At 46.6% G+C, this 23,500-nt stretch overlaps 1 protein-coding gene across 1 annotated transcript in view; it reads right to left on the bottom strand.

The window, feature by feature from the left end:
* LOC144128001 (Golgi-associated plant pathogenesis-related protein 1-like) overlaps positions 1-20,686 on the bottom strand; it is a 137,592-nt gene extending 116,906 nt beyond the window's left edge. Inside the window, exons 1-3 of the mRNA XM_077661048.1 lie at positions 20,654-20,686; positions 19,925-20,009; positions 16,054-16,182 (exon numbers count right to left, since the gene is read on the bottom strand). Coding sequence (XP_077517174.1) covers positions 16,054-16,182; positions 19,925-19,996 — 201 coding nt within the window. The 5' untranslated portion in view covers positions 19,997-20,009; positions 20,654-20,686. The remainder of the gene's footprint in view (positions 1-16,053; positions 16,183-19,924; positions 20,010-20,653) is intronic.
* Positions 20,687-23,500: the final 2,814 nt, after the last annotated feature.

Genomic DNA, 23,500 nt, shown 5'->3' on the forward strand with positions numbered 1-23,500 from the left:
GAGACCTTTCTGCTTTCTCCGAATTCACCATGTCGGTGTAGTGTTTATGTGCTAGAAACGATAGCACGGAAAACGGAGATGGCTGCCGTACGGTATGATCAGGAGGGCAGGATGCGACGTGTTGAGCAGGAGGAGGCTGAACAGCTGAGTGAAATTGAAAGTTTGAAACTCCAAATTGAACTAGAAAAGAAAAAAACTTGCACAGATGCAATTAAAATAAGACAGGAGGCGAAAGTCGATAGCGAGGTCTTATTCGCATCAGTTCAATGTTTTGTCTGCATGAAATTTGGGCATTCGATGATTGAGTGTTCGAAAAAGCAAGAACAAGATATTCCCGCGGTGAGGAGAGAGGTGTGCGAGCTAGTAGCTCAGGTGGAGGTACCGGCGCCTGATAAACCAAGTTCCCTGTCGGAGATGGCTGTTGATAAGGTCAGTCAACCAGATAGGGTAGACGATCTGGCATGCCCCAACTTGGAATCCGAAGGTCAAAATTTTGAAGCCTGTGTGGATTCAGGGACCGAAATTACAAAATGGCAGTGTGCGGTTCTCCAAAGAGCACAAGCTGATCTAACGTTGTGTGCCGTGCCAGAACAGATCGCTGAAGGCATAGAGGCGTTAGAAACACCTGTGAAGCACGCGCTGTCAGAGCGAGCAGATATAGAGCTGACCAAGGAGGCGCAGGAGTGGACTTCTCGTGAACAAGAGTTGAACATTGTGCAAGAGCAGGTCGGAGCAAACTCTGAAGCAGCGGGAACGGGCGAGGAAGAGGTAAAACAGGATCTGATAGCGGGCACACTCCTTGCAGGTGATGGTAAGCTAGCTGCCACAGATGAGTTGGTTAGCCAGCTGGAGCTGACACTGTGCGCAGTGACAGCAAATGTAGCTGTAGGTGTAGGGAAGTTGATAACACTTGAGACGCCCGCGCTGCTAGAGCAGCCAGAAAGGGTGCAGCTGCAGGAAGAAAATGAGAAAGCTGATGTCAAAGAGCATTTCAAAATTTCACACGAATCTGTTAACGACAAACCTGAGGCCTCAGTAGAGCTTCAAGCAGATCCGGAAGCTCCAAATGTTTCTGCAGCAGATTGGGAGTTAACAGCGACAGCTGCAGAGAGGTTCACAGCAGGTAGGGAGCTCGGAGATTGGGATATTGCATTCATCCCTGCAGGCCTAAACACGAAGCATAATTCCTCATTACCAGAAGTGCAGAAGCAAGCTGGTCAAGGTAATTGTGGGACAAGAATGCTTGAGGAGATGGTTTTCCTTCATGAGAACGTGGGCTGCAAGCTCTGCAAACAGCTAGCCTCACCTGAATCCCGATGTGAAGCTGCATGTGAAGCAGCAGATCTCAGAACTAACTTTAGTGCGAGATTCAGAGAACGCGAGAATGCAGACGCGATGACAGCAGCAATCTCTGTGGAGTTCAGGGAGCTGGTGAGCTCTGTCGATTTAGAGAAAGGCGACAATGCAGATCCGAAAGCAGCGGCAGCCTTTGCAACCGGCGATGTGCCGGATAATTCGAAATGTATAGTCAATCTGGTTGACGAAGCTAAAAAGAAACATGAGCTTCTGTTTCGAGATGTAGGCGGCTAGAAATCATGTCTTCCAATTTGGTGCACCGATCTGACATGGTGGATTCTGGAATGTGCAGATTGGTGTCCTAACCTGGTGTGTGCGGATTGAATTAACCGCAATGTGCGTGTGTGTGTGCGGGTTTGTGGACTTATTAAACAGCCGAGCATACATGTCCGCGCGTGTGTGTAATTTTGTTCCGGGAAACTGTGGCTGGACTTTTATGTCACACTGACAGCAAGTGTCCGCGTGACATTCTTGGTTGGGAGGTGTGGAGTTCGCTGACCTTTCCGCGAACTCGTTGGCCTTGTGTTCGCAAGGAAGGCCGCTCCAGCGTGGTCGGAAGTCCCCAACAAAGGGGCCCGTCCCGTCCCTGCCTCCCCTTTGTGCAGCGGAAGTCCTCGTTTACGCCGCGCCGTCACGGGGATGACCCGCCGGGAAAAACGCGAACAAAGTACAGCTGACGACATGTGGTTGTTAAGGGGTAGACGAGGTTTCGGGGGCCCACGAGATACGGCTGAGTATTAGCCGGGTGACCGGAAACCCACTATTCCTGTAACGAATGTCTACTTCCCTTAACGACTGTGTTCTCTTTGTTGCTGTCAACAACCTGAGTCATCGCCTCGTCGGCACATGTTTCTAGCGTCTGTGGTGCCGTGGGTGGCGTGGGGAACGCAAGTCGCATTTGTGTTGTTTGTCTATTTGATTGCAACCTCCCCTTTCCCAAATGTTTAATCAGCACTCTTTCCCCAATCTGTGATTAGTTGGCGGAAATCCTTATTTTCCTTTCCCTGACCACTGATTGGCGAGCTGGGTCGTTTGTTATCTTATTGGTTGCTGTCCCCGCTAAGGGCGGAGACAGAGGGTTTAAAACCAAGCGCTCTGGGTTGAGCGGGGGCTGAATTCGTCTGATCCACGATTTAGTCATGTAAATAGTTTTATCCTTGCTTTGTTTCTTCTCGTTTTTTACCTATGTTGTAAATAAATAGTTAACCTTCTCCTTTCCTTGAGTAATGTGAATGTTTGCGAGTAGAACCACCGGGTCATCAAGAAACCCCGATTTCATCATCAAGTAGTTCCCTCTCATCGCCACCGGGAAGGGGAAACTCAACTGGCGCAGTCGACACGATCGCAACTGGCGCAGTCGACACAGGATCTCAACTGGCGCAGTTGACACAGGATCGCAACTGGCGCAGTCGACACAGGATCCCAACTAACAGGGAATACGAATTGCTAAACGACGTCGAAAAGAAGCCGAAACGCATGTTTTGGCCGCATCTTCAGCCAGCAGCAGCCAAGCGAGTGAGGAAGAGGAATCAAGAGTCAGAAGAGGAAAATCCCAAGACTCGCCGTTACAAGCTTTTCACTTGTATATCAGGGCTTAACCAGAGCTAAGCCACTGCCTAATTTTTTTTTTTCCGGAGCCCTCCGCTACGGCATTTCTTTCTTTCTCCTTTCACTCCCTCCTTTATCCCTTCCCTTACGGCTCGGTCCAGGTGCCCGCCGATATGTGAGACACATACTGCGCCATCTCCTTTCCCCAAAAACCAATTTTCATTTTCATTTTTTTAGCAAAGAAAATGGTGCAGTAACTGTCTCCCCTATCTCGGTGAGCTTCCGAACCGTGCCGTAAGGAAGAAAGCAGTGGAAGAGGAAAGTAAGAAAGAGGTGCCGTACTTGCCGTCTCAGAAATATTTTCGACCTCCTGGGGATATTTAACGTGCGCTGACATCGCACAGCAGATGGGCGCCTTTGCGCTTCGCCTCCACCGATATGCGACCGCCGCGGTCGGAGTCGAACCTGGTTACTCCGGATCAGTAGCCGAGCGCCGTTTTAGTAGTGCCGCGCCATTTGAACAGAATTTATTAATGTTAAATATGTACTGTGTACCTTTTTGTGATGACCCGATGTTGGGTGATCAGCTTGTCACACTCGTTGTGGTCATGTACAGACGGGTTTTTGATTGTGTAGATTCGGTCTTGGTGTGTCAATTAACTTCCCTTTATATAGTGCGCTCATTTGCATTTCCCGGTCGAGGCACTCATTAGTTGGCGCCTTCTATCACGCGACCAATAAAACAATTAGCTGTCGTTTAACTACTGCTGCCCTGGTTATGATTGAATGAATGAGCTGTTTATAATAGAAAAGGCGGCTCAAGGCCGTTTGTTGGGGAATCGGGTTGTTAAGGAAGGGAAAAGTAGGGGTCTATTGATACATGGAGGAACGGCATGGGTAGTCTATCCACGATTTACACTGCTTTGAAGAGGTCACTTAGCATATTTGCCAATATCTTTCCACATGCCGTTCGCTCCGGCTGTGGTCATTGCACGAAATTTCTCGCCATCGGTGGGAAAACCAAGCTTGGCGACGAGGTCGTCGCGCCCCTTGCGGAACTCTGAATGCCGAACTAGGTGGCACAGGTTAACACGACACATACAGCCACAGTGCGGGCGCTCTGTAACGTCTATATTGCCCCATTTGAAGCTAGCGAGGGCCGGTATGCCATTTACGCATGATGTGTGACGTGTAGGCGACATCGGCGGTGATCTTATTAATGAAGACCTGCTCATACCGTGTGAGAGCAGCTGAGGTATCAAGGTGACCCGGTGGTGTAACGGCCGTAAGACGTGCACGGCTCCTCTGTTTGGCACGCTCTAGTCTGCACGTTAGGACAGCCAAGTTGTTGGACATATCAACAGGGCCGTCGGTAACGGCGGGGTATTCCAGCGGAGGAAGGAACCAGACACTCTCCCGAGCCGCGTTGCGAGCGGACTGGTTCCCGTCGTCATCGCCCGTGTGTCCAGGGGTCCACGTGAGGCAGATGCGCACGTTGCGTGTTGAGAGGGTTCTGATTATAGAAGTAATCTGCTGTGCAATTGGGTGGGTCGAGAATGGTTTGTGGAGCTCGTGTACAGCTTCATGTGAATCAGAGAGTATTCGGATTTTGCGCGACATGTCAGTTTGTAGCAATTGACTGCCGGCCAGAACGTTTTCCATCTGCAGTAGAGCGCCGTATAAAGCGAGCAGCTCCCCTTCCTTTATGCACCCATCAGGCAGCCGTACGGCAGCCCTTGAAATTTAGATTTTCACGGCTGCGCCATGCCATTGATATGTCGCCGTCTTTCAGGGATGCATCTACGCATATGTCCTCCTCATCTCGCTCTCTATGAGCGGCCGTGTGTCGAGCTAGGTGGAGCCGTACCGCCGGATGGCAGGGCGGAGCCGACCGGCCTTCATAATCAACCGGTGCCGAGAGTTGGTGGTCCCAGCGTCCCAAAGCGCGTCCCTGTTTCGTGCAAGTTCTGCGTGTTTCGGGCCGAGTTACAGCTTCCTGAATGATTATGTGTATGGAGGGAAGGGCCACCGCTTTTAAAGCCGTGATGCGCGTATGTCGTGGTAGACCTGTTTTGGTGCGTAACGTGGCCCTGTGCAGACGATCTAGGTCCTCGTATATTTTCGTGGTCAATTCGTACGAGGGGGCACCGTAGAGAATCTTGCCAACTGCTACCGCGAGCCAGCGTCTGAGAAGCCTCCTGCCTTGCACAACCGTACTTGTTTGACATACGAGCAATGCGATGTAGGGTACTCTTCCAGGTGCTCTTGAGGCGAGTAGAAAGTTGGGCTAGTTGGTTGATATGCATACTGAAGAAGTTGGCGCGGAACAACGAGGACAAGCGAGACAAAGACGTCTTTGTTTGTCTCGCTTGTCCTCGTTTTTTCTGCGCCAACTTTTTCAGTATGCTCTTGATGCGTTTGATCCACGTACGAGGACTGTTACAGCTGCTGACAGGCACACCGAGAAGCTTGAGTGATCCGTTATGAGATGTGAGAACCTGGCCCGCCATGAGAAGATGCAACTGTTGGGACGGGTTAGTACGAGTCTTGCCATCAATGCTGAGAAATTCAGTCTTGTCAAGTGCCAGTTCAAGGCTCAGCTCTGTTAGTGAGGTCTCCAGGCTATGTACCGCTGTCATCGCCAAGTTAAACAGTAAAGGGCCTAGGATTGAGCCCTGAGGAACTCCCCTGTCGAGGTAGTATGTACCAGGGGTCCGTCCTTGGATACCACAGTTGAAACGTACGGGTCTGCTCTGGAGAAAGTTCCGTATTCAATTCAGCGCCCGTTGGCTACGGTAGGCCTGGGCAAGCTCCGCAAGAATGACGTTTTGATCGACGTTGTAAAAAGCTTTATTCATGTCCACCACGAGGACTTAATCAGGCACGATGTGTCGAGAAGTTCGATTAATGACTCGCCGAAGCAGCCATAAGCAATCTTGTGTACACAAATCGGGCCGAAGGCCGGTTTGCGCACGGTGGTACAAAGTTGTGGCGTATTCCAGGTAATATTGAATCATGTTGTTGATTAGTCGCTCAATCAGTTTGCAGACGGTGGAAGTGAGAGCAATTGGTCTGAGGTTGGAAATGATAGAAGGATCTTTTCCAGGCTTTGGTATGGGGTTAACAGCTTGAGCTGCTCCGGCACATCGCCTGTCTCCCATGAGCTATTTACTGTTTCTAGGAGCTGCGATTGGGCGGCATCACTAAGATATCTAAGCATCTGCCAGCTGGGTCCTGGGGCCGAGTGGCTCTTTCTTTGAGCAAGCGCCGCCGACCGTTCCCCTATTGTGAACGGCTTGCCAAGTTCGGGATCTAGCGTAGACACAGTAACTGGAAGAAGGTTATCAGGAGGTTGGTCTGCAGCGTACGGAAGGAAGGTTTGGATGAGTTGCTCTTCTACCGAAGACATCGGCTGTTGTAAGGAGAGCCCTGCGAAAATGGAAGTCCGTTTTTTGTCTTTTCCATCCATGCTTCTGTAAAGGGCCCATAGTTTACGGAGCCCTTTTCTTGCCCCATCTCAGCGTAGAAGTCGTGCCAGTTTTCTCCGTCTAGGCGAACTGTGTAGTCGCGTATGGTATTGCAGTGGCGACGAAGTTTTAGAAGATCCTTGCGGCGCTTGCCGCGTGTATGGTAGCGGTTCGTGAGGATAGAGGCACGTTTCCACAGGTTGAATAAGTGGTTGCCGAGATGAGTGGCTGTGTTGCTACATTCTATTTCTTCTGTCGCCATCGCTTTAGCTTTGGTAACCTCATGGACAAATTCTTGTTAGCTGTGGCATTTAAAATGTTGCAACAATTCACGAAAGCGCTGCCAGTCAAGTGAGGGCAACCTCTTCTTGGCTCGAAGCCGTTTGTTGTTGGCACGGATGGCAATGGAGTAGTGATCACTGTTCTATGCAGTATATAAAATTTCCCAGTTTTTTTATCGGGCCAGGGGAAGCAACAGTGAGGCCCGGTGTAGTGTCGGTTTGTGTAGCGTGGTGGCCGACATGCGTGGGCACATGTGTCTCGTTGCAAACTCGTAAGTTAGAAATCTCCATGGCTTCTTCGAGACGACGCCCCCTGCAGTCGGTCGTGGAGTAACCCCAAAGAACGTTTTTGGCGTTGAAGTCACCGCCAACAATAACTGGACTGTGGTGATCAGTTGCAATCAGTTGTTGAAGCCATTTATATTTCTCCACCCTCAGCTTTCTGGTAAGAAGCCTGTCGTAAACAGACACCAAAATTATGGATTTACGGCTCGGACACCTCATCTTTACAATGACCACCTCTCGATATTTATTACTGGCTCCTGAAAGGCGTCGCCTCGCAACCTGTGCGTATGAGGACTGCAGCCTGACTAGTTACTATAACTTCACTCGTGTCCTTTGCCTTATGTTCTATAGCAGGATCTGTGAACAACCTGTACCCTGGAAGGGCACATGGTACTCGTGTTTCCTGTAGCAGGATGGCCAACGGTCTGCACATTTGAATCCGAGATTTGAGGATAGGGCCTTTTTGGCGAAAGCTCCGGCCATTCCACTGTAGAATGGTAGTCTCCCCGAGCCCCATTATGAAGAGGGTTGTTGAGCTTGGGCCGGTCGTTGAGACTGGGCCTTCTTTTCGCGTGGAGTTTCACACTGCTCCTTATTGAGGAGAATTTCAACGTGTGATGCCAGAACCTTCATTGTTTGCTCGAGTGTGGCAAACTGAGACTCGAAGTTTCGCTGGAGGACCTTGATTTATTTTTGAATCTCAAGTGTGGTTTCGAGTTTGATTTGCGCTGCTGTTTGTGAGAGCTGAGTCGCAGTATCCAATGGTGCTTTGCTTGCCGCGTTTTTTTTTGGTTGACGTTTCTATACACGCTTCTAAATCGGCTCGGTCTTGTGACGGAAGTGCTTAACGATCAGAGCGATCGATCATTTTTCCTGGTTGACTGGGATTTTAGAGACTGAATAACTGCGTGCAGCTGCGCTATCTCCTGCCGAAGAGCGTTGACGAGGTTACTCTCTTGTACAACATAAACTTGACTATTTTGAGCCAATTTTGAATGTCTCCCAGCTGCTACGTCAGCCCACCGAACGCCTGCTTTTGCGATGCCGCTCAGGATGCAGGCGTCTCTGGAGCAGTTCGCAGCGTCTCAGAAGGAGTTCGCGGCACTCTGCTAGGGCAAGCGCGGCTCACCGCAATGTGCCCCGATGTTTTGCACGAGACGCAAAATGGCTCATCATCGCACTCCTCCTCGGGTGTGTGACTGCGGCCGCAGTCTTTGCACACGCTTTCCTCGGGGCAGTACTTTGCCATATGGCCAATGTTATGGCAGTTATAGCACACCATACCACACCATAATGCGAGATGTGCTGTTTTCTAGTTGTTGCCACAGATGGCGCTGTAATGGCGCTGTGATCTCCTTTGTTGTTCATGTTGTACCTGCAAGGGCTGGAGACTAAGCTAGAGAGGAGCGGACTAGGCTTCAACCTTTATTTTTTCAAGCAAGGAGAACTGATTAAACAGTCATTACCGGGACTAATATACGCCGATGATATAGTGCTAATGGCTGACAACAAGGAAGATTTACAGAAGTTGATAGACATATGTGGTACAGAGGGAGATAGATTAGGTTTCAAGTTTAGTAAGGAAAAATCTGCAGTCATGATATTTAATGATGAGGTCGGCGAGCATAGAATACAGCAGTTCACGCTAGAAGTAGTGGATGAGTACAAGTATCTTTTAGTGTGGATAAATAAAGGTGGCGCTTATCTGACAGAGCATGAAAAATATGTAATGAATAAAGCTAGTAGGAATGTAGCTGTCATGAAAAATAGGGCACTGTGGAATTACAATAGGTATGAAGTGGTAAGAGGTATCTGGAAAGGGGTGATGGTTCCCAGCCTGACTTTCGGTAATGCGGTCCTGTGCATGAGACCAGATGTTCAAGCAAGGTTAGAAATTAAAAAATGTGGCGTAGGGAGGCTAGCTTTGGGAGCACATGGCAATACACCAAATCAGGGGGTACAGGGTGATATGGGATGGGCATCGTTCGAGAGCAGAGAAGCTACCAGTAAGATAGCATTTGAGGAGCGATTGAGAAAAATGGGGGAAAAACAGTGGGCTCGGAATGTTTTCAGATGCCTTTATATAAAGAATGTTGATACGAAATGAAGAAAGCGAACTAGAAAATTGACAAGCAAATTTCCGGACAGCAGTAGGGGGGAAAATCAGCAATTATCGGTTAAGAAAAAGGTTAAAGAAACTGAGAGAGCTCTGTGGAAAACAGGGATGCTGATGAAATCATCACTGGGAACATACAGGATATTTAAGCAGGAAATTGCCAAATAAAATATCTAAGATAATTGTAGGGGAGGCTCTTTGTTGTTTGAGGCCAGGACTGGAGTTTTTCGGACTAAGACATATAGAGTCGGGTACCACGAGATAGACACGTTGGGCGTTGCCTGCGGAGAGGAGGAGGAAACGGCTGAACACTTAATACTTTTCTGTAAAGGGCTTCACCTTACAGTGGAAAGCAGCGGGGCTGATTTATCCAAGGCATTAGGGTTTGAGGACAGTGAAGGGAAAGCAGATTTTAAGCGGGTAGAAATAACCAAGCGAAGGTTATCTTATTGGTGGCTAAAGTCAAGAGAAGAGTAAAATTTCATAAGCCATGGCTAGGCGGCTTGACCCACCGCCCGATTTAAAGGGTTCAGCCGTATCCATCCATTCATCCATCGATAGCAGACCCTACGAAATCTCCGAACGTGATGAGTAGTTGCTGCCACAGGTGGTGCTTTGATATCAGGGTGGTAGCAGACCCCACGAAATCTCGAAACAGCCGCCGCGGTGGCTCAGTGGTTAATGCGCTCGGCTACTGACCCGAAAGACGCGGGTTCGATCCCGGCCGCGGCGGTCGAATTTCGATGGAGGCGAAATTCTAGAGGCCCGTGTACTGTGCGATGTCAGTGCACGATAAAGAACCGCACGTGGTCGAAATCTCCGGAGCCCTTCACTACGGCGTCCCTCATAGCTTGAGCCGCTTTGGGACATTAAAACCCAACATAAAAAATCTCGAAACGTGATAAGTAAAAGCTAACGCTCTTAAAAGGCACCCGTGTGCTGCGCGATGTCAGCGCACGGTAAAGATGCCTAGGGGGTCGAAATTATTCCGGAGCCCTTAACTACTACGGTACCTCTTCCTTCCTTTCTTCTTTCACTCCCTCCTTTATCCTTTCACTTACGGCGTAGTTCTGGTCTCCACGTTGATGTGAGACTCTTACTGCGCCCTTTTCTCAAAACCAAAAACCAATCGTTAAAGCGAACACAAAAGCATCAAATGCGCGAATCATAGGCTTTTGCACGCGGTACATGTTTAATTATATCAGTTTTAAATCAGGGGACATTTGTGTCTCCCGTACCTCGAAGGGTTAAGCAGTCAGTCGACATACACATGAACGAACTGCTTCGGCTTGAGAAAAATCGTTTGAAAAAAAATATGGAGGGTCTTAAAGTAATCATTCAGAAAGTACAGTATCGTACACTGTTAAAGGGAACATGTGGTCGCGTGAAGTTGACTTTCCGCGAGGCGCTGCTGCGGAAAGCCGGAAAGAATGCCGAGCTGATTATGGTCCGGCGTTTTTTTCGGCATTCTGTCCCCTAGCATGGATCTCATTTTTCACACCCACAACGCATCGAGTACTTCTTCTCGCTGCTGAATTGGCTTTTTTTCCATTCTGTGGTCGCGTTTCGTGCGAAATAAGCAACATTTTTTTCTGGACAGATTATCCACGTGTCCGTGCCTTTGTTCGTATGTCACTAAACGTGTCCTGTACGCGTTGAGTGGCATATGAAGCAAGTAACCCACACGTCGATAATTTAGTCCGGAGAAAATGTTGCTTACTTCGCACGAAACGCGACCACAGGGTGGTAAAAGCTAATTAAGCAGCGAGAAGAGGTAATCGAGGCGTTGTGGGTGTGAAAAATTAGATCCATGCACGGGGACAGAATGCTGAAAAAAACTCCGGGCCATAATCAGCTCGGCATTCTTTCCGGCTTTCCGCAGCAGCGCCTCGCGGAAAGTCAACTTCACGCGACCGCATGTTCCCTTTAACAGTGTACCATACTGTACAAGTCCACACATTAGCACTAGAGTCACTGCAGGTAACAGCGGACTGCTATGCACCAATGCTTATGCCCGTGCTGAAAAGAGTTATTCCTTCGGGTTTGATAGAGGAGTTCAAGTTAAAAGAAGCAGATCGCCAAAAGGCTTCACGCAATGAGACACCCGATGAACCCATTACCAAGAAAACAGCAGGATCGTTGAAGCGCTTTCTAGAGTTTTTTGAAGTGCAAATGAAGTGCCGCGAAGAAGCAGAATGGGAATCAGGACCAATGGCAGCGGTTAGAAGCAACCTAAGTGATATGCGAACCACGTCGAACTCTTACAGTGCATAAGGAATGTCGTTCGTTTTCTGCAAGCAGTCAAGTCATGGAACTGCGGACAGCCCTCGCAGCTTAACGTATGAAGATAAGCAAAGTGTTTAAAGTGCTGGTGGAGCGTGTTTCAGATGTACGCGACCCAGTCACGTGGCGCGATTTTGTAAATCCCAAGTTCAGTACAAATGCTGTAGAGGACGTCACGCCACATCGACGTGTAGATCAAGGTCAAGAACAGAAGAAAACTGTTGTCCTCGTGAATCCTAAGAGTGAGATGAAGCCTTCCTGCACGCCGCCGAGCAAAACGAGGTGGCACAGACTGTGCTATTGCAGACTGCTGTTGTGCGAGGAGTGGCATCAGGGTAATGTGCGAGACTGCTATTTCACACAGCGACGGTGATTGGCGGGAGGGAAATAGGTAAAGAAATCGACTCGTTTGGAGGACACGAACTGGTCAAGTTAATGGACGTAGTGTAAGTGACAGTTCCTCAGTGCCCAGTAGCGAAGCCATAGAAATTCATGCGCCGCAAGTTCACCTGATTTTTCGCAGCGAGCTGGCGCCACCGCCTGCACACCTCGTAGGGAAATTACGCCAACTGAAGATTGAAATAGCCGATAACCTCAGCCGTACAATGGGTATACACGGCGGCGACGAATCTGCTCATCAGCTCTAATTTCTGCTGGCGTTTTTCTTCGGAAAGACAAAACGCATTGGAGACATGATTGTGACATTAGAAACAGCGATAGGGCGATTCTTCCAAGAAGCCCAACGTCAACAACAAGTGATGATGATGCACAGCAGTGAAGCGATGGTGCTCCATGTGGCGACACCTGCCAGTACAATACAAGAGGAGTTGGAGCAGTTCTCCGTTGGAATCATGTCACCTGAAAAGCACCGTAGCTCAGAAGAAGTCCTACAAGAGTGCCAGCGAACGATCAAAAAAGCACATGATCGGTACGCGGTTAGTCTGCCGTGGAAACAAGCAAATTAAGCAATACAAATCAAGAACTAAAACTAATGAGGAACGAATCTGCTACTATATGCCGCATCGTGCCGTGATCCGTGGAAACAGAGAAACTAAAAAAGTACGAGTGATATTCGATGCGTCTTCAAGGTCAACTCTCGGAACATCGCTGAATGATAATTTCTACATGTAGGACCAAATCTTAACGAAGGCCTACTTCTGCTACACATCAATTTTTGAAAAGAGAAAGTAGCCCTAATTGCTGATGTGGAGATAGCAGTTTTGCAAATTGAAATCCACGAGGAGGACAGAGATGCAGTGAGGTTTCTGTGGTGGAGACAAGATGAACAGGGCCAGCTGACGGACGAAATCGAAATTTGGCGGATGGCGCGGGTGACTTTCGGAGCAACGCCCAGCACATTTCCTCTCCCAGCTAATCAAGCACCACCTAAACGAGATAAGGAAAAAATTTCCAGATTCAACGAAAAAGCTCGAGAGGGCAATCTACGTGCATGACATACTTATCGAATCATCGACAGCTGACGAAGCGAAAGAGGTGTTTAAGCGAGCATCGATGAATTTAAGAAAATGGACATCAAACGAAGACCGCCTGAACAAAATGTGTGAAGAGAACGAAAGAGACGAGGCTCACAAGGAAACCCGAGAACATGGAAAAACTTCTGTGCTTGAAATGGCTTGGAATCACGAAGACACGCTATAATTCCCAGTTCTGGAGTCGGTTACAGGGCTCCCTCATGACAGAGTAACCAAGAGGATAGTGCTTCAACTGACTGCAAAGATCCTCGACCCACACGGATTGCTTTCGCCGTTTACGATTCGAGTAAAAACTGGCTTCCAACAGCTGTGGAATATAAGGTCATCTTGGTATGGTATTCTTCCGTTAGAAGAAAGAGAAAAATAGCACGGGTGGCTGCAAGAACGCAAAGAACTAAATCTCTGAAGGTACCACGCTGTTACATGAATAAAACAAAGCGTATTGTAAAGACGGATCTGCATGTCCTCGCAGATGCAAGCCCGCAAGCTTATGGACCAGCAGCACACATTATAGTGTCGAATGAAGATATAGAAATAGAATCGAAATTTATGGCTGCAAAGGGAAGGGTTGCTCCTGTAAAAGAGTTAAAAATAGAACTAATTGCAGCCCTTTGGCAGCACGACTTAGTGACTACATTCGAAGAAACTACGCCGGTGAATGCAAAGTATTTCTTATTGGACTGACTCCGTGATAGTATGACATTGGATTAAAGGCATGAACACCAAAGAAAATTTTGTACAGAACAGAATATGGGAGGTACATGAAAAACAAACCGAGAAAACTGGAAATTTGTTCCAGGAGACAATATACCAGCAGATTTACTGACAAGAGGAATCAACGTCAACAGATTAATGACTTCCACAATATTGTGGCAAGGGTCATGTTGGTTGACACAAAGGGAACAAGAATCAACGCAAGCGAAGGTGCTAACTAGCGAAAGCGGCTGTGAAGAGGAGCGATTTGAAGAAGGGGACGCTGTAACGGTGATGCCAAGCATAACTGACATTGAAAGGTACAGCTCGTACGTACACGAAGATCGTGCGCATCATAGCATGAGTTTTCAGATTCATACGCAACTCAAGCGGTCATCAGGGACACTAACAGCTCTTGAAATAAGCAGCGCGGAAGCTTAGTTGCTAAATAGAGCTCAAGAAAACTTCAATAGAAGTATGCAAAAAAAAGAACGAGCAAAGGAAGGTTTTTCGCTGCATGGGCAAGATGTGTTCATGACGAGGAATGTAAAATACGTCAGAAGGAACGTCTGCATTGCAGCGTAGTAAAGAACAAACACCCTATAGTGCTACCCAAAGAACGGCATTTCACAGAATTACCTGTCAGGCACGTTCATACACTGACGGTGCATGAAGATGCTAAAGATGCCCTCACCAGACAGCAGACAGAATAGAGGATAATTTAAGGGCGCCAGGTAGTGAAAAAGAGCTATTAGCTAATGTGTTGTTTACACACAAGACGACAGGCCGACTGGCCAGACGGTTCCTCCATTGCCTGCTGATCGGGTTATACAAGCTTTACCTTTTCAAGTGCGTGCTTTACGGGTGCGCTCAACGCAAAAGACAGCATTGGCCAAGTCAAGCAATATGCTGCCATTTACCCCTGCGCAGTTAGAAGAGCAGTACACTTAGAGGTACTAAGTAGCATATCGATAGACTTTTCTGCAATCCTTCCGAAGATTTGTCGCAAGACGAGGCATGCCACAACTCATTTGTTCTGACAATGCCAGAACATTTAAAAGAGCGCAGCCGGATATTAACAACGTATTCAGCCTCACAACCAGCAGTCAAGCTCAAGATTGTTCGAGCGTGCATCAGATTCAATGCAAAAATATAGCACAATGCGCTCCAGTTGCGGGGATTTTACGAACGTCTCATTAGAAGTCTCAAGATATCAGTATGAAAAACCATAGCGCTGCGCACAGTAACAGTGGAGGAGCTGCAAACAATTGTGACTGAACTGGAAGGAGCCTTGAACAGCCAACCGGCCCATAACCTACGTTTACAACGAACCCACAGAACCATTTCCGATAACTCTGCTGGACACAGTATAGGAGGAAGACAACTGCTTCACGATGGCTGGAAGTATAGCGGCTCCAAAGCATTCAAGTCGCGTCGAAAACAATAATTCCAAATCACTAGGATGTGGTGGGCTAGGTGGCATGAAGAATATCTTCGTGGAATCAGCGCTGCAACAAGAAAGGACTCAAGTCCAAAGAGCCCATCAGAAAGGGACATCAACTGTTGGCTGACAAAGTTTCCCGCGCGTTCTGGAAGATCTGCCGAGTCGAGAGGACATATCCAGGCAAAGACGGCGCGACAAGCGTGTGCTTTCTTCGAAAGGAAACAATCAACTAATGCGTCGTTCTACAAAGCACATCTGCCCGCTTGAAAAATATTCCAAGTGAATATCGATAAAAGTCGCCGGTGGCCACTTCTGGCGGGCGGGAATCTGTTTAATATTTCCGAAAGAGGACGAAGAAGGTAAATATGAAGATCGAGGCACCTCTCACGTTTCCCCGCCATTGAAGCAAAATCTACGCAGCAAGCTGTCGGTCTCACTTGTTTAACAATTGCCGCTTGCTGTGGTGGGCAGGTGGCATGGCAGGAGGGCTGCTTGCTTTTTCGTGACACGGACGGACGGGTGACGGCTTTTCTCGAAAACGGAACCTTTAATGCTACAGGATTAAAATGGTCGCAGGTACCCCTTAGGTATGAGCGACTAAGAAGGCACCACCATCACCTCCGTCAGCTTAGGCGGCCATGCCCTCCGTGAATGCCAGAACCACTTCTGTTTCTACCGCAAAGTAGAGGGCATAAAAGAAATGACACCAGCCACATTGAAACGGAGAAAGAAACCGGAATTCGAGGCTGCAGTTATTTTTTAGGCTTTATTTTTTGTATCCTATGAAAACACCGATCGAGCAGAAACTTTTCGATAACTAATTCTTCAATTTCTTTGAAAAGACCAGCAAACCTTTATTACGCGACAGCATTATGCTCCCGTTCTGCTGAAAACCCTGCGTCGTCGGCGGCGTAACCGAAAACTTCGGATTGGTCGAAAAGGTGACAACGTCAGTTACGTCACACGTGGAGCGCCGGGTGTGATAAGTAGTTGAAGCACTACAACACTGGTGATTAGAAGGTCGCCACATGACTCAAACGTCGTAGTTCGCCTGAGGCGGGTAACCAGTTATCCGGTAGAAACTTACCCTTTCATTGAGCTTGAGCTTCGGAACACCGTGCTTTGGTCTCAGTACGTTGTGCCGCTCTAGAACCTGTCGCTGGAATCTCTTCATGAACGGCGTAAACTTTCCCTTGTATTCTTTGGGTTTGATTTTCTGGTAGTGCATGAAAAAGGAGAGTCAGGTATTTGACTTTTCAGTCCTGCAAGCGAGTCGCATGCGGATTTGCGTCAGGGAAAGCTCAGCGGTTGGCCTGGCTATTAAAGCTCAGGCCTGCGATTATGAAGTGTACAAAGACAGGCTATGCCCTTTGTAGCGGGAGGGCCGCGGGGCTTACTACGCGGCGAAGACAGAAAACATGCAGTGTGAAGAGAAAAACAATACAGCTTGAAAACAGCTGCCCACTGTGCTACGGTGGTGACCACTCGACATTAAAGTCACTCAAGTTGGGAAAACGGGCTCGCTGCATGAAAGGAGGACTTTTTGACGGGTTAGTTAGTGTATATTCGTTACATCATTCACAACTCACAAAAAAGAAGAATGTGGGAAAAGTACATCGGTAATTGCAGTCACTCAAGACAAAAGACAAACAATTTAAGCAAGAGAGGAAGAAGAAAACAGGCATCCGACTTTTTTTCTTAAATTGGGAAACATTCTTGCATTTTTGTATGGAGTTGATCATGGAAGGCTATGTGTCACATAAAATTACTATCTGGTTGTCCATAACCTCAGTACCATAGATTGTGCGTGACTTGGAGCAAAACATGGATGTAGTGCGCGAGTTATAAGTAACGTTTCTGTTTAAATATTTAGTGGAGAAGGATGCAGTCGTGCTTAACCTCGTGGAAAATAAATACGGCCACAGCGAAAATATAAACCTGATGAGAGGAGGCTTGTACGCTAATTGTGCCTTGCAGCGATGCTTTAGTAATGGTTTCAATACGGAATACCGTCTTCAATGCCCTGATCTGGAGCGAGGAAATACGGTCCGAATCTGTTTTGTTACATGTGCCGCACTAAACTAGTTGGCAGTACTTAAATTGGGAGTAAACTACGGAGAAAATAAAGCTCTTTTCTTGCACGCAGTGGTAAAAGATATTTAACCCGGTGTAGAAAATCAATAAACCCAAATATTTTGAGACGAACTTGATCTATGTGATCCGTTCATGTTAAATCAGATATGAAACGCACCCCTAGGAAATGGCAAGAATTTGATGCCAATACATTGGAATTATAAATATTTAGTTGCACAACATGATACAAGGGTTTGTTTTCGGTGTAAAAATAATATAGTGTTTTCTTTATATCCAAATCAATTTCGTTGTTATTCAACTAGACCTGTAACTGGCCCAGCCAAAGGTTAGCATGTTGTTCAAGTGAGGCTAGACCTGGACCAGGAAATAAAATTTTGGTGCTGTCGTCACGAAGGACAACATCAGGTGTCATGGGGATGTTAACTATATCATTTATGTATAAAACGCACAACAAAGGACCAATGATAGATCTTTGTGACACAACACTTCACTATTCCTTTATCTAATCGAAAATAATTCAGCTTTTTGCATTGTTTTCTTTTCATCAGGTATAGCTGTTAACAAGCTTATATGCTATTTCTCTAATACCATACTTTCCCGATTTTTTCATCAGAATTTCATACTTAACACAATCGAAGGCCTTTAAAAATTCATGGAAGATGCCTAGTGTATATAGTTTCTGTTCAAAGTTTTTCACAACATGTTCCTGGATGTCTACAGTGCAGACTCCGTTGATTTGCACGCTTGAAGTCCATATTATTGTTTGCACATTATATATTGTGCATTCAAAAATTGTTCAACCGCGTATAAATTATGTGTTGTGGAATTTTAAAAAATAGCGCTAAACGATAAACAGGACGGCAATTATTGGTAATTTTACCCTCTTAGAATATTATGTCACGCATGCGACTTTCATTCTATCAGGGAATACACCAGTTTCTTGTATGAGGTTACAAATATCTGCTAGAGGACCTGCCACACAAGGAAGTACGGCATCGAGAATCGGCGATGCTTATGCTATGGCTCATACCTGATACCTAATTTAATATCTGCAGCAGCAGCGGGTCCTTGGACCTAAGATATTAAACATATTTTTGGATAATGGCGGAGTGCTTGGCTTGAAGCACTCTGGCACGGGTCGGCCCGGTATTGCACTGCCTCCGAGATCGGCCCGGGGCATATTAGCGCGGCGCGTATTTTCTTTCACTCTTTGCTCTCCTATCCTTTACCCCTCCTACTTTCAGCACGCGGCAGCAAGCGTGGCTCGGCTTGAGCCAGTAGGCAGGCCCGTGCACTTTCCTTTTCCATTCTTCCTCTCAGGAACATCAGCCAGCCAGCCAGTCTCAGTCAGTCAGTCAGGAAGTACGGCCTTGATAGGCCGCGCTCTATCATCATTTCCTGGCGAACGGGTGTATGTAATCGCGCATGCAACAGTTACTTGTTCCTCCGATGTAATTGTTAAAAGAATGAATTGCTACAAGTAGAAAAAATGGATGGAATCACAGGCGTTAACACTTGTGTTCATTGTGGGTATATTTCGAAAGCCGGCGTTAAGGAAATGTTCGTTGAATAATTTCGAAGCGGTACACCTGAGAAAATTTTTCCAGTGCTACAAAAATCCGTCAAAATGCGTGGTTTGCCGCCTTTTATGATGTCGTTAGCTGCTCTCTAAAGTAATTTAGGACTGTGCATAAGTACCGAAAATTTGTTATAAAAAGCTGATTTTGCCTTCCTGAGATTGTATATAATTTCTTGCGGAATTTTTTAAACTGCTTTTAATGAGCCGGGTATCTTGTTTTCAAGAAATGAGCAAACAGCCAGATTTTTTTTTCCTTTTTCTACGTCTGTATAAACCTGGAGTAATCCAGTCTTTTCTTGCCCTGCTTTGTTTGTTTACAGGCACGCGTGGAAAAACACTGCCATAGTGGTGTAGTACTTTGTCTAGGAAAACCACATATGCTTTACGCGGGTTTGTTTCACTGCATATGTCGTCTCGAACTGTTTCAGCCGTTAAGGAACGAAACTGTGCAATGTTATTTGAATTCATCACTCGTCGGATGGATTTCGTTTTATCCATTTTTTTTTCTCCGGGAAAGGAAATGTTCACTTAAGCTTGTTAAAATTACTGAGGATGTTGTCTTACTTGAATGTAGATTAGTAAAGCAGAGGTCAGTTACCGTTTCTGAATGTTGATCGATTCATGGCGGGTTGTCTGTGAGTACCCGCTGACTTCAATATTATTTAGCTGCATAACTGATGCGTTCTTTTCGAATTGCGTAAAACATAAATGCGTACCATAATGTGCGCAGGGTCTGACGAGGGTATACGTGATTACCTGTACCTGTCACTTAGACATTTTTGAAAACATAGTATAAGGACTCCTTTGTACAGCTGTTTTACCGTGGATGTTTCTTTATAAAATTTGCAGCGATGATATCGGAAATAATCGGTGTGCATCGCATGCGAGGAGGATTGGTCATTAGCTAGTAAGCATTTCTAGTGAAATGTAATGACGCGCATTAATTTCCCTGTTTGCGCTAGCGCAGGATAGGGTTAGGTCTCGGTGATACTCTATTGGCTACCCAATGCAACCACTGTTCTTTTTCATGTATCAAGCTGCACGATAATTTGCGAGGCGTGTTTGAATGACGACGGCAACCAATGGTTGCGCCTATGTTTCAGTAAACACACCCTGAGAAAGTTGCACCCGCAAAGCATTTTCGGGACCATGGACAGATTCCGTAGTGCTGATTGCTGCACTTTGCTGACCCAACACACCAGCAGTTGTCACAGTGGTGGGCGATGCTTCATTTACAGCTGATGGAAACGCAGAGCATAAAAAAATAGCAGTCTGCAATACATACACGGCGAGCCTCCACGGCGATTAGGAGGGTCAGCACAAGCACTGCTATGGGGATGACACTCCGGAATCTCATTGTTGTGGTCAGTCTGCGAAGAAAGAAGGGCCGCAATTAATACTGATTCACATAACTTCTACTATCTTCTGAGGGCAGTAAAGCCACTGGCTTCTTATATTATCCGGATTCATTATTTAAGAATGTTATTCAAAGTTAATGCATCCACAGCAGTTGTAGTGTGTTGGTACAGCCTTATGTCTTGCGGAACCTTACCCTCATCCTTTGCGTGAATGCTTAAGTGTTCGCTCAGCTCAGGATTCTATTTCTAGATTTAAACGGAGCTGAATCTTAAGCACAATTTGCTGCTGCAGTGGTCGTTGGAATGGATCGTTCACCGCATTAGTATGTTCGCTAGGTGCCCATTGGCAGCTGTTTTCTTCATTAAACAATATGCGGAAAGTACGCCAGCACGAGCGGTTAGTGAACAAGGCACGTGGGAGAGATGTCTGCTGTGGCCGACCGACATTTAGGCCGACTTGAGAAAACCCGCGCGCCGAGCTTATGACATTACACTACACAGAAAAGTCTGGAGCCATTGGTCGATAGCGATTCTTTGGGCCACGGTACTTTTCGGCTAAGGCACTGGCAGTTCCCACGTTTTGCAACAAACTCCGCTGTCCAGCATCGAATGCCTAATTCTTAGCGACCCGCCACAAACCGGTCGTCGAAACTTACACCGAGGACTGCTTTGAAGCGGTGGTCGTGTGTGAGTGGGTCCCTTCTTTTTATCATAGTTAGCGCGTGCGTATATATAGGTGCTTCATCAACAGGCGTTAAAACGCGTTCATGATGCTTCACAATTGCTTGCACAGATAAAAGGTTTGGTTTATGGTTTATGGGGGTTTAACGTCCCAAAGCGACTCAGGCTATGAGAGACGCCGTAGTGAAGGGCTCCGGAAATTTCGACCACCTGGGGTTCTTTAACGTGCACTGACATCGCACAGTACACGGGCCTCTAGAATTTCGCCTCCATCGAAATTCGACCGCCGTGGCCGGGATCGAACCCGCGTCTTTCGGGCCAGCAACCGAGCGCCATAACCACTCAGCCACCGCAGCGGCCCCGAGATAAAAGTAGTCGTCTCAGTTACACTGACGATCTGCAACACGCGAAAGTCGCTTCGCAGTAAAACAAACTCCACAAACAATTGGCTGCGGCCGATATTTAACTCGTGCGGCTTTTACTAGTTGCCTAGTTTGTATTCCATACATGTACTCTTCATTGTTTCTTGGAAGAAGATGGCCAAGTGTGTGTTTATTATTCATGCGTGTCGTTTTCCCCAAGATAAATCTTTCGCCGAGGTTGTTAAACGTACCGCAGGCAGCGGTTCTCAGAAGACAGCGACATTCTTGAAGGTAGAACGGAGGGTAATCACCATCAAATGGCCTCAGTAACAGTTCTATCATCCAATGAGTCTACGAAGCGGCCACAGTCTGTCGCAGTGTTTCATTGTCTTCGCACACGGTTGCGCTGATGTGTCGACAGCGTCTTTTCATCGCGACAATGGTACATCGCTTCGGTGTGACTATAGCTTCCAGGCGTGGAGAATCTTTTTTTTTTGTTCGGCCGTCACAGCCATCGTCGTAAGTAATCGATAAGCCCCTTTCGACAACCGCAGTGGGATGCTATTCAGAAAATTTTCCACAATCCCGCATAACCTTAAGTATAGCCCGTAATGACAATATTAATACGCTATATTGAGTAAATGCACTACTAGCGTGTTCTGTGGCTTCGTGAAATTGCGTTAATGACAGTCTATCTAACTGCCTGGATGAATGAGGTGTTCTGATGAGACTTGCTTAAAGTGCTGTGAAAACTAACCAACAAGCCTCTTTAATTACATCCTTCATTTTGAAGTCGTTGTAGCCAAAGTAGAAAAATCCACGTTTCTTGGACGACGGCAGTCCGGTGTCCAAACCATTTGCATACCGTTATTAGAATTACAACTTTCGCAGAAGAACGGTGCGTCAGCGAAATATGAAAAAGTACATAATTCCTAACATGTCACACTCAGCGCCAGTAAGGTTCCCAACAGAGCCCCTTTCAAAAAGAAATCAGTATGGGACAGTGGAAAAGGAGACTAACATGACATAAGGTGCCAACCTCTAACTAAGCACGATGTTTTCTCATTGCACTTCTAGTGGCTGTACTTGAAAGCATTTTTACAGTTAAATGGAGGAGTGGCAGCAGAACACGAGCACACAAGACAGAAAACAGCAGCCAACAAATACACCGACGTTTCCCGGTATTGCGCGTCATTTTTGCATTCCATATTTTTTATCGACCTCTTTCTTCCTTTCTTTTTTCACTCCTTCCTTTATCCCTTCCCTTACGGCGCGGTTCAGGTGTCCAACGATATATGAGACAGATACTGCGCCATTTCCTTTCCCCCAAAACCAAACCAATTATTATTATTATTATTATTACTATTATTATTATTATTATTATTATTATTATTATTATTATTATTATTATTATTATTATTATTATTATTATTATTATTATTATTATTATTATTATTATTATTATTATTATCTTCCATCTCACATGCTCGTGTGCTGTTTCCATTCTTACATCCCACCTTCTGCCATAGCGCTCTTCGGCAAAGTCACCATTGCCTCATTAAAATTCATCATGATCATTAGCTGTTCTCTTAACTCGTTACAGCGTTGCTTTACAGCGCGGCCACATCTAGTACATCGCCCCAACTAACCGACCATAAATCCTTAATGTTTGGTTTAAAGGGTAGCTTAATGATTATAGCGTTCTGTTTCTGGTTCATCAGTAAGGGCCAGATTACGCAACTGTGACAAATTCTGTCAAACGTTATTGACAGTGACGTCACAATGATGAAACGATGACACGTCACCACGTGACGCAACGAGGAATCAGCCAATTACAGCAGGGTGGCGCCCCGAGAGCATTCGAGGGGCCGTCTGCTAAATTTTTGTAAAAAGAAATAAGAAATAAGCAACGAGGAAAATAACTAATATTTTATTTTGCCAAAACATTGTGTTTAAAGTCCTAAAATAATAAACAAAACAAAAAGCGTTCTGATGTTGTGCTATTAAATTGGCTGGTGGGTAACTTTTGCTGCCGCGGGGATACGCTGACGGCGGTAAAACGTCAAGCCGCTTTGCACGAAAGCGGCCGATTCCACGCCGTGTTTATTGTTTGTTACGCGGCGTCTGAACTCAAGCTACTGTGCGGTTGACCTAAGTGCGCAGGAAAATTTCAACGAATGCAGGGAAGGCTACGTGCCTACCGAGCGAACTTGCAAGAAGCCCTTGGTACGAAATCGACGAAGACAACTTGTTGAAGTCTGTGTTTTTCGCCTCTTTGGATCGATGACAAAAATGCCAAAGGTGAGGTGTTGCAGTATATGTGACGAGCGGTTGTGTGCTTCTTTCCTCTTCGGAAACAGAATACGACCACGAAGTGCCATTTGCTGGGAAAAATAAAATGCTTTGACGGCATAAGCGTGTTTTATTTACGTGTCACAGAGGTGACAACGGCACCCACCC

This window comes from Amblyomma americanum, chromosome 4 (assembly GCF_052857255.1).
Source record: "Amblyomma americanum isolate KBUSLIRL-KWMA chromosome 4, ASM5285725v1, whole genome shotgun sequence".
In the NCBI taxonomy this organism is placed as follows: domain Eukaryota; kingdom Metazoa; phylum Arthropoda; class Arachnida; order Ixodida; family Ixodidae; genus Amblyomma; species Amblyomma americanum.